Source organism: Lasioglossum baleicum, chromosome 5 (genome assembly GCF_051020765.1).
Source record: "Lasioglossum baleicum chromosome 5, iyLasBale1, whole genome shotgun sequence".
Lineage (NCBI taxonomy): Eukaryota > Metazoa > Arthropoda > Insecta > Hymenoptera > Halictidae > Lasioglossum > Lasioglossum baleicum.
In genome coordinates, this window is record NC_134933.1 from 5689149 (window position 1) to 5701564 (window position 12416).

The following is a 12416-nucleotide window of genomic DNA, read 5'->3' on the forward strand; positions in this document are numbered from 1 at the left end:
GTTATACCTAACACTTTGAGAAATCGCATTACTTATTTAATATTTCTTATTTTTCGCGAGAATGCGTTCCTTATGCAAAATAATCATTTCAATCCTTTCTATGTTTTCCTCTTCATTTATTTTCCTTCTCATTTCTTTGTTACAAATGCATAAATTCCGTAGTCTATGTAATGCTTTTAAAGGCTCTAAAGGAAACAATTTTTACAAGTCGTAAAACTGGATAGATCTCTTTGAGACTCCATCTAACTTTTCATCTTACCAACTTGAGCTGTAATTCATTTTTATTACATTTTATAACGAAGTCGATGTGTTTTGAAGTAGAGGTGAAAAATATATAAAAAGAGATTGGCGAATATAAGGATTTGACTGGATCGAGACATCGAGGTTAATATAGTCCACAGAAATGTCCATCTCCAGAATTTTAAAGAGGTATTCGTCTCGCGTTGATCAAATTACGAGGAATTTCCTTCGAGAAGTTTGACGTTTAGGAGAACCTAGGGGAAGTTGGAAGATCTTCAGAAAATTCGAAACCAGACACAACCGCCTCGCGGTTTTTGCGAAAATTTTCATCAAAGTTAAACGTTCCCTCTGACATATCTTCTCCGGGGGTAGTAAAAACTTCCTGTACTGAAACAGGGGTCCTGATCTCATAATAAATTGAGCTCCCGGGGGTACAGAAGAAAAAGGTAACTAAATTTGCCCAATAAAATTCCACATTCAAGATATAAAAACCACGTAATCTTTCCGGCGATCTCGAATTCGAGAAGCGATACGTAAGAAAGTGTCGTCTCGTAAACCATGAGCTTTAATTTATAAGTTAAGGTTCTTTGCCAGTGGAGAAGTTCTCCCTTTTATCTCCGCTGTTTCAGAAATATAGGGGAGGTTTTACGACTTTGCTGATTTCCAAATTCTTCAATTTTTGCCTATTTATCGTTTGCACGAACGCAACGGCACTTGGGAATTTTTATCTCGGTAACTATATGTCCGATCAAGTTGGACTTTTTTTTCTTTTAATCGGCAAGGCTCGATCAATCATACGAATATTTTTCCACTGAGAAATAGGCCTGGCCAACATAAGAAATCGCGAATTCATTCTGATTTCGGGTGGGCTGTGTATCAACGTGGAAATGTGAAAGTGGAGTGTCTTCGGAAGGAAAGGCAAGCACGGAGACAGTTTCAATTGTTCCAATTACCGTTCTCGCGGCAGCCTGTTACCGTTTCCTGGCGAAACGAATCGCGGGCTCGGCCGAACACAATAAAGCAATGGCACAATCTTTGTCGAGGGCCATTCGGAGCGTTCCGCCCGCGCCCGCGCGGCCCGCCGAGAAAAGAACCAACGACTCTGCCCGCGTTTTCTACATAACCGGCATGTAACGGACAATTGCCGGTCGTATTGTATCAAAACGGTCTGCGAGGGTTGCGTCGAAGGTGCTGGTCGGCGTTAAACAGCCAAGGGGGCGCTCTGCCAACAGCGTTGCCTTTTATTGCGCCACCGGGGACGGGGTCAACCGTTAAGGCACCGTGAATCACCGGGAATGGCCGGCATTCGGTAAATGATGAATGGAGAACGAACAACAATCGTTTTTAACCAACGACCGACCCTCCGCGAGCCATGGAAATCTCCCCTTCTATCTTTCCGACAGCCCGTCCCCGTTTTTTGCCGTTTGACCGACTCAAGAGATCTAATTGGAAAAAGTTTCGTCGTTATCGATGGCTTCGGTTTACAGCGAATTCGAGGCATTGTGATAACACTGACGGCTTCACTTTAATTATACGGTCTATTCGAACCGCTACGATCCGACCGTCTCGCCGTGCGTTTACTCGAACTACTTGCGAAGTAGCATAAACGTTGGAAAAGACAGCCGGAGTCGGATCATTCGCTCGCGGTGCAGCGAATATCGTGTCCTGGCCAAAGACAATATTTCCGATGTGTGACTTTTATGCATTTATAACAGAAATGTTGGTAGGTCAATCGTAGAATATTCAACATATTCGTAAATTCTATTTTAGACCACTTTCAGCTGAAGAAATAAAAAACTAGCGAACAAGAAATTAGAAAATTCATTTACATAAAATTATTGGGCGAAAGTTGAAAGGTTATGATTAATATCTTTTTAGCTGTTGCGTGTCTTTCATACATAAAATTGATTCGAATCGAATATTGCGATGATACAGTTAAGGAAAAATGACTGCAGAATGAAAGTGAAAGGGTAAGGTGGAGAAAAGAGTTTGGTTCCCATCGATAAATCCAACGCGACGGGAATTACACGCCTCGTGAAGCGCAATTAACACCGCAACGAACAAGGCCAACAGCGTTAAAAGACCTATTAGACCCGGCTGCGGGTGATGAGACATTTTCGAGGATTTTGGCAGCGAGCCTCCTTAAACATAATCGGACTTCGGTATCGATGTCTAGTCGATGTGACCCAGTGAACGAGTCTGCACTGTTCCGAAGGGTTGAATGAAACGTTACGTATAGTTCGCTGCTAGTATACCGTGTGTTCCAAGCTGGTGATCCATTAGAAAATAATATTGTGCATCTCGACCATTCACAAACTTCTTTCGGCTTGGATCTCACGAATAATTTTTTTAATAAGTCTTACTGCTTAACATTGCTTGTGGTATATCACTTTAAAATTCGTCTATTGCTTAATCCCTCAGAATACCATTCAATAATTTTTCTAACCATTTATTATATGAACAAATTATAGAATCGTTCCCATAGTTGATAAATAATTCTTTCTACTTACGTCACCCTTTTCTGGAACGTATTTGGCCAGCCAGCCCCATAGAACGCCGAATCCAAGGCCTCCAATAATCGAGATAGGGCCCTGAAGAATTTGGTACCATAACTTCTCGTGGGAGAACATAATACTCTTCACTATCCCATGGATCGCGACCGAAGCTGCGTCATCGATACCAGAGACAGCAATAATTAAAGTTGGAATTCCCTGTGTAATGAATGACAATATTAAATAGATTATTCGATTAAATATTAAATATTCCATGCATGATTAATACTAACCACGGTGCAGAACAATATTACGCAGTGTGCAACGGTCAAATAATTATTAACGGATTAATGAAAAATAAATATCGCGGAAATATTGGATCATGGTTGATTGAACGATAAGCACTTAATAAAATTTAACGGAGGTGCGATATTGCTGCTCCGTCGCGTTTAATATTCTACCAGACAATGATTGGATTTATCACAGAGACGGTGCTGACGTGGAATAAAGAAAATTTGAGGGAACGAGTATTATTAGGCTGGCGCATATGAAATGTCGCATTTTGTGAAGCTTGGATGGCATTTATTGCATATGAACGTAGGATTTTAGGGGAAAGAGCGAGCACAGCGCGAGATTCGTGGCTGATCAGCCCCTTTTCCACTTTTCCTAATCTCCATTCGTTATACACGTGGATGTGGTCGCAGGATTTTCATCCCACGTGAATGTGGAACTTGGGATTAACTAACAATTAACTAAAACAAACAAGATGAATAAATCGTGGATTGTGCCAAAATAAAATCGATGAGAATAAAACAAGTCGAACAAATGGAAAAATGGTCTTCTAGAGAAAAACGTTCAAGTAAAAATTTCGACAGCTTGGCGAATTATCTATCGATGATTATCCTCTTCACAAATTTTTTTTATGGACCCTTATTTTCACATGAAACCCTGATTACCGAGTATAATTGGTTTGCTCGGAGGTTACTCTCAGACTAGTGAAAATAATCCACCAGGCCATCGGGGGGAATCGAAGGGAAGAGAATTGCAAAGGGGGTGGCAAGGGTGAGAGGAGGGGCTGAGGAAAGAGGTAGGGGATGATCTAACGACACTGGCCGACGACAACGGAGAACCGATTCCTCGGCGCACCGAAAACCTATCGAGCCATGATAGCTCGTGCGGGATTTAAGTCCGCCGACTATCCTGATTCTCGACCAACCGGAATCAAACGGTGTCGCTTCGGAAAGAAGTCCCTTGGTAAACGTTCCAGCTGGTCAGCGGTTCGTGTCACATGCTGTGAGTAAGGTATTCGAACCAGAGTACACTCGGCGTACTCGCCATAAATCACTTGAAAAATGAGTTTGGATCGTTTCACGGCAGAATCGATTGCTTTCCCAGCCGGTGTCACCGTTAAGAATCCAGTGTGACTTCGCTGATCATTTATTTGTTTATAAAATACAGATCTCCAAACATTTTATATGTAATTGTGAATTTTTATCTTGAGAACAGTTTACTCGATCGACACGATCAGGAAGGTCCAATCTATTAAATAGATGTTCACTGCAAAACTAATTGTTTTGATCCCGAAAAACATATTTAAATCTTTAATTTACGAATGTGTTCTAGAGAGGTACATTTCGTTTCGAAGCAACTTGTTCAAGGGTGTTTGAAATTGTTGAAAAATTCACAGAGATTCCAGCTGCATTCCTCGGAGTCTATTGTACGAAATGAGCTTGAATTCAGTACAGCATTTCGAAAATTACGATCGTAACGAGCTGTTAACTATTGTCAGTACTCCTGACTGTTCGAGAATCCCGCGAAGTTTCATCGCAAAATCGGAATCTAACAGTTCCCGAGCATCGCGAGCAATAATGCGAATTACCCGGCACACTTTGCGCGGAGTATTCAATTTCATCTCGGAGCTGGCTTGTTCCACAACTGGCCAAGAAATAAACAAAAAGCCGCGTCTAGATCTTTCGTCTCATGAATTTCACATTCTCGGGAATGGCCTTTGCACTCTTCAAACAGCTTCCACCCCATTTTCTAAACTGAATTATTTAAGGCCACCCTTCTCCGCTCCAACATCCCTTTCACCTATTCTAGCTACTGTTTCTGTGCTTATCATTTTAAGCAGGACTGCGCATCGCCATGTACTAGCAAATGTTCCAACTTGTACTCAGTCGCCTGTCAAAAACCGTTCAGCAGAAGCGCTTTTAAAACATGTCCGTCATCCCGCATACTCGTAATAACAAATCAATTTTCTACAAAACTCAAATAAATTATCTCCGACTAATTTTTCGTTGAATAAACTTCATTACAGAAGGTCAATATGTTTTTGAACAAAATAAATCACTTTATCAAGCTATACATATTTTCTGAAAAATAATTATTGAATTCATAATGTTGTTCGTGCGTTCGCATCAATCTTATAAATGATAAATTTTTAGAATATTTTCGAATGTAATACTGTTTCAGATATTTTTCAAATTTTTCAAAGGTACACATCAAGCACCATGCAAGTCGAATTTCCAGCTCGGGAAGGTTAACGGGTTCTAAAAGCACGAATTTCCAGCAAAGAGAGATCCTAGATAGTTTCTCTTCGCGAGAGACTGTCGAGGGAAAATTCGTTGCAGGTTGTACAGCGGAGTGCGCTTTGATTTTCAAAAGATTGACTGGTCTATTCTCCGCCGGTGCACCAGATGGTGTGACCCCTTCACGAAATGGGTTTTCCGTGAGCTAAAGAGTCTATTTACCGTGTCACGTGAACTTGAGGATGCAGTCGGTGCATTTGCCCGCTCAGCCAATAGCGTCCCAAAGAAGTTTACGGGAAGTGATAAATCGCGAAGTCGAAAGGCTCCGCAAGAAAGAACAGAGTTATACGGACCTTCTGTTCCCCGTTGGGAAATCATTTTCTATATGCAAACAAGCCCATCGGGAATTAGGGTAATCGTTCATTGCAAAAGCCTGCCAAAACCAGAGGAATTCATATTTTATTTTTTATTGTAACGAAACTTTAAGCACTTGTTAGCACTCACTTAGACGAGGATGGAACACACATAAACTGATAGTATCGTGTTTATTCAGGGTGAACAGAACTTGGTCGCTTAAAAAATATTTCCCTCATCTTTGATGATGAGAAAGAAGTAAGAAACATTTTCTACGGAGGACATATTTTTTAAGATTTTCTTGTCATAGATGTTTTTTCAAAATGCAAATTTATATTACCATGCTGTAAAAATGTTTAAAATTTAGTAAAAAGAAAATTATTGTGACGGTGAATTATTTTTTAACAGCCCAGAACTGTTCACACTGAGAAATGGAAAATGGTTTCTATACTATACGCGATAATTGACAATCGACTGAATCCTTGTAAAATATGGAGTTACGAAGTAATTAATTTTAGTGAATATCTTTAGTGAATATCTTTCGATAAGATATAGAATTCATCGTTAGAATCGAGGGCAAATTGCAGCGACAATTTCTTAATATAGCAACGAACGAGATCGCATGTACGCTACAAACAAGTACTCTCATCGGGTCGGCTTATGCACTTGAATGCAGAAATTGTAGGTTCTCGAAACGCGTGTGAGTACCCGGTGCATTGGAAGTGTAATAATTATACCTTTGCGTTCGTGTTTCTCCTAATTATTTCGCGGTATTATGTCGCACCGTGAAACTCCGTAATTTTATTTCTTGAATCGACGACTTCGGAACAAACACTGGTTGCAGGCATTAGCTTAGGTTAAGGACCCTAATAGCTCGGATACAATGTCGCTGCACGGTAAACTTCATCGATAAAGATCTAGTTAAGTCCAGCCACCGGTGTAATCTTCTGTAATTACGAAACGTTGTTCGAACTTTAATCCTATCTAATTCGAGGAAAATGGACACGACCCTTTGAGTTTCAGACTCGGTCGACTTAAAATGCGCCCGGACACGATTACATTGATCCTGTCTAATTAAACGGGGCGACAACGATCTTCGGTTACTTACAACGATATCAACTTTGTTTCAAAAATTTATTGTTTTCTGTTTTAGATCGAGGACCCGAAGCTTCCCAGATTTTTCCATGAAATTATGTAATGATCTCCATTTAAATTTCTGCGAAGAAATTTTACAGGAATGTAGCAAGACTTCTATGTCCACTTTTAAAATACGAACAGCGCTTTTTAAAACCTGTTTAACTTAAATTTTGATTTTGACTGTCTTTGCCGATTAAAAATGTTGACAGAATTTCAGAAATTTTTACAAAAACTTAGCAAGACTTCTATATCGACTTTTAAAATATGAACAGCGCTTTTTAAAACTTTTTACCTTAAATTTTGATTTTGACTGTCTTTGCCGATTAAAAATGTTGATTGAATTTCAGAAATTCTTACGAAATTCTGGGGAATTTTGCAACATTTTTTTGGGGAGTAGAACCGAAAGACGGCTTCAACCCAGCAAGAATAGATCCTGAATTCCCAGCCATCTTGTTCTTACGGGTCTATTCTTCGCAGATCCCGCGAAATGGGACACGGTCGACGGAGATTTCACTGGATTCAGCAACCGCTGTAACTCGCCGCAATTACAAAACGATGTTTAAACCATGATCCTATCTAATTCGGTATCGTATCTTTCGCCGAATTTATTGTCATCGGCCGTTCCGTTCGGATTCCCTAGGGCTGCGCGCCCACCCCTTCGCGGTTTTCGTATTTTAACTAGCTTGACCACGTGGCCACGAACCGCAGCCGGTCCTCTTATTTCGTCCGCCGAGGCGGAATAAAGCCGATCCAGTTCTTCGACTGCGTTCGTTTTCCACATCGATTATCGAGACGCGGCGGACCCTGTCCAAGGAATACAGATCAGCCCGCCCCCGCAATATAGAAACTCATTTTATCTCCGTACAGAGATGATTCTGCCTTCCAGAGCCAAAAATTCACCCAATTCGATTATTGCGTTCTTTAAACGAGAAATATATCGTTTATTTTTCGTTCATTCATAAGAAAAGTGACACAACTCGAAATATATTTCTAAAAAATATAATATACTAAATAATAACAAGTTATTTTACATTTCTAAGTTGATGATATACAATAAAGAAAATTGGCAATTTCAGGTAATTTTCCATTTTTTGACTTATGTCACTTTTCTTACGAATGAATGATTTTATATTAAGAGCTTTTTTTCTCTTCTCATGGAAAAATTAAATGGTGAAATCATTCTCTAAGACAAAGCTGAAATGTTCCGCGTTCGTGAAATTAATGAAATTTGGAATTCGAGATTGTAGGGACTTGGTCGGTCGAAAAATTAGGCAGACGGTGTTTCGAGTTGTTCGAATGCTGAGGGAACAACTCGGACGGATTGTTTGACGCGAACGGGACTCGGCCGACGGTGAATTTCACGTGTCGAATTAGGTCTCTGCGAAGCGCGATCCTTTCGCATCTCCGGGGGATGCATTCGTAAGTAATGCAGCGTAGTTGCATCTGTTCGTCATAGCGTGGCACGCGCGCAACACACGGCGCCGCGCCGCTCAACTTACCGGAAGCGGAGCGGCACTAATTAAATTTCTTTTGGACACCGATTCGCCCTGTCGCGCCGTAATTTCGCGTTTGCTTGGGAGCCAATTGTCAGTGGCGAAATCCTTGGGAAAGTGTCGCGAACTTACAGCGAAGTGAATGCTCCGTCAGGCCTGACAGACAAATGGAAATGATCTCGGCTCGCGTCTTATTTCACCCGAGACGAAGGAACATTATGACTACCTCGATTATGCAATTCGATCTTGAGCTCGTTTAGATCGTATAAATCCTAGTGACGTTCAGTTCAAGCAACAAATTAATTTTTTTAAATATACGAAGAATATGTGACCGTCAACTTGTTAATGAATTCTTGTTTTCCGCGTTATGTATAGAAAAATTGGTCCTTTTGAGCCGTGCATTGGTCGATTAAGTCGAGTAGTGTTGCGAATGGAAATTAGAGGATATACTGAACGGGACGTTGGTATAATAAGTTAGGGAAAGTGTCCGATCGTTTAATCTCACCTTGGCGACTCCGTAACCCTTGCCGCGTAACCTGAAGAGACAAGGCACCACGACAGCTGGTGAAACGGCAGCTATTACACTGCCGAGCAGAAAACCCCATATCCAGGGCAAGCCGAGTAGATATTTCGTCAGCGTGGCCACCACAACCGCCTCGACGACCCATGGAATTAGACCGAGTTTCGGTACGGTGACTTTCAAGCTCTTCAGGGCATTCGGATCCAAATCCAGGCCGGCTCTGGTGAGGATAATGACTAGAGCGATTTTTCTGCAACAACAAACAGCAGGATCAGCGACCGACTCCCTTGGGGACCGACGTCAATTCGGTGGAAACGAATTTTCTGGCTCGGTTCTAACGTCGCATGCGATTTATCTTTTCCTGCTATCGGGACGCACAATAATTAGCCCATCGTATACAGAGTGATATTACTAATCTGACGCAACTTTCGCAATTGCAAATAATTATTTTTAAAACTTTGTATATTATTTTATATATTATTATTAGACATTGTTTTATATTAACTGTAATATTATATTAAAGATATTGGATCTTTATGTAAAATAAAAATTTTCAGGACGCATGAAATTTCGAAATTTTCACTTTTTTCGTAAATGCATAAAATCCGCTATATAAATGAAAGATAAAACTACCAGCCAAGTCAAAATGATTGATCCTGAATTTTTCTGTAGCCATAGAACAGAAATTGTATAAATTCTGAATAAATACGATCTTGTTAATATTACAAAGCAATGTACTATGATTTTGTATTGATGTGTATATGGTAACGTGTATCATAATACATCTTTATGCAAAAGAAAAATTTCTTACCTGAATTGCAACAAACTGGAGTGAAATAGAAATTTAGTTTCTTCCCTGTCATGTTCAGTAGGTTGAAAATATTTTTGCTATTTTAAATTACACCTCCTCATTATCGTCATAAACGCATAAAATCCGCAGTCTACTTATCAGTTTCTAGTCGATCGAGGAATAGCTGACAAGCATATTACATTCTCGGTTCTGAAACCACTAATTTAGATACTTGATTTATCGGCACATGTGATGTACACGCAATTACCTTGGTCGGATTTATCGTCGATAAGAAAATAATGCATGTTACAGGCCACGTTATCGTCAAGTATACCTCTTTGAGCGTTAAATTACACTTTAATAAACACAGTTGGCCATTGCACGTTTATTCACAGAATGTATCGTGTTAATTCATGCCAGTCTGATTAATCGTTTGCTAAAATTGCTTTCCTAGCAAATGGACGAAGGGTATTACAATTAATCCTTTGTTTTGGGGTCAGTCCTCGAAATCGGACATTGTTTAGAGTACTGTTTCAGATTTTGATTATGTTTCACGTTTGGTAATATATGTTCATGAGTGCTAATAATAGAAACACAATACATAGCAATTTTATAATGGCAAGGGAATATTGAATAATTTTATAAAAATGAAGATATAGTCCCAAGTGTTCATCCTATATTGAATAATTCAGGTACAAAGGTTTAAAGAAAGGAATTTCTAAGTACAGTAATTCTTCAATCGAGTCCTGGATTGCCTGTGCAATCGAAGTCCAGTGCCTACTCACTCCACTGCCGGACAACGCTGCGCCGCGCCGCACAGTGGGCAATTTGGTCGAAACTCGATTCAAAATCAAAGAACTTTCGATAGAAATGAGGTAGAGCGATGCAATTTTTTAAAAATTAAAGCTGAAACTTTGCAGAATATGGGAAAAATTGGGAGATTATAGTACGAACGTTTTTTAACATTAAGAAAAATCGTTAAACTTGCACAATTTCAAGAAAATTGTGGTTTTTCCGATACCACGCGGGGAAAAAATGTTTTTTGAACATGCCATCCATCATTTTCCGTAGATTTTTACACGCCGATTTCAAATCTGGTCTCAAAATTTGTCTACGACCTCAGGATTTTGGAAGAAATCGATTTTTGTGAACAGAACTAATGTAATCATTTTTTCGTTGAAATGATTTGATAACCCACTAGTTTGAAGGTATATTGTATTCTCATATATAAAACACAATAAAGTTAAACATAATGAATAGACTGCGGATGTTTATGCAAATGCATATTTATATAGAAATCTGATAAAGCAATGGGACTTAAACAGAAATATGTTTTGCAATTAGAGGATTCCAAAAATGATTATGAATGGAGTATTTGAACGTTTATTTGACGTATATCACTTGACGAACGATCACCCGACGTATTTCTAGCATTTCTCTGATTAAAATGACACCGAACACGATACAATTTCAACTGTATTTAGTGGTTTAATCGACGGTGAAAGTTTCGAAGGCAACGAAGAACAGCGACAACGCGGGCCGTTGAACTGTGCCGGCGACGCCGACTGTCTGCGTCTCTTTCTTTCCGATACGCTCTTCTTCGTTGCCTTCGAAATTTTCACCGTCGATTAAACCACTAAATACAGTTGAAATTATATCGTGTTTGGAATCATTTTGCATTAGAAAAATGTCACGAATATGTTGGTGAAAGTTCCATTAACAAAATAATGAAAAATAAAGAAGATTAAATATTGATGTTACATTGTGATGACGCACGGGCCTTTAAACTGTGCCGGCGACGGCGACACGCTTCGGCCACGCGATCCTATTTCATTCTGTCCTTCTCTATGATAAAGGAGGTATTTTTCACGATCGTACTTTTTCAAATAGTAATTATTTTCACGGCGCACAGTTTCGATCAATTGCTACACTAAATAAATATAGCTGAGTGAGGCATGAAACGTTATGATTCGGGTTTGAACAAGATAACGTTTCCGATTCGGATTTGAATCTGTAAAAATGCCAGGTGCTATTCTATTGGAGGAAAATAAAGGTGGAGTGTTTCGTCCTAGACCCGCTAGAGGACTCATCAGTAAGGCTATCTAGCGGGCCCTGCATTAGACACAAATGTTTAAGATTCAAATCCGAATCGGAAACGTTATCTGGTTCAAACCCGAATCATAACGTTTCATGCGTCACTCAGCTATATTTATTTAGTGTAGAAATTGATCGAAACTGTGCGTCGTGAAAATAATTACTATGTCCTTCTCTATGTTCGGCTCGTCGATTGAAGTCTCGGCGCGGTCGGCGCGGTAGACGCAGTCATAAAAAAATAGCGTCTACTACACCACTGACGTCCGTTCAGAACACGGCCGTTGGACATCGATGGAAGAATGACTGTAGCAGCAGTTTCTCACAATGAGCGCAGAGGAAATGATTATAAATGCGCAGAGATCCACGGTGTAGCGGTCAGTATTGACTGTCTAGGGATAATGGAACCGCTGTTTATTAGGGGCAGAGCCAGTCGGCCAGTTCGCAAGGGCTGAAGCTGATCACGCGGCGGAATTCCTCTCGACCAAAACCTTGACAAGCGGATCGGTTCCCGGGCGAGGGGGTGCGGTGGGTCACTTTTGCCCGGGTCTTGCTTTGAGGGCGCCTCTCCTCCGTGTTCCCCGTCTCGGGGGTGGAAGCACAGGTTATCGCCGGAGTTTGCGTCGCCCGGTGTTAATTCGACGTGCTCTCTCACTCTGCCGCTCTCTCGCTCTCTGAAGATTGCCGATGGCTTGCAGAAGCACCCGGTTACCAGACCGAGACCGTACTCTCTTGCCGAGAAACTCGTAATAGGATAAGTTTCGGACGGCC

The 12416-nt window shown here is 40.4% G+C and overlaps 1 protein-coding gene across 4 annotated transcripts in view; it reads right to left on the bottom strand.

Moving 5' to 3' along the window:
- Nha1 (Na[+]/H[+] hydrogen antiporter 1) overlaps positions 1–12416 on the bottom strand; it is a 116844-nt gene that overhangs the window by 29624 nt on the left and 74804 nt on the right. For all 4 annotated transcript variants that reach the window (XM_076424508.1, XM_076424507.1, XM_076424509.1 and 1 more), the window contains exons 3-4: positions 8750–9014; positions 2751–2951 (exon numbers count right to left, since the gene is read on the bottom strand). In XM_076424508.1, coding sequence (XP_076280623.1) covers positions 2751–2951; positions 8750–9014 — 466 coding nt within the window. The remainder of the gene's footprint in view (positions 1–2750; positions 2952–8749; positions 9015–12416) is intronic.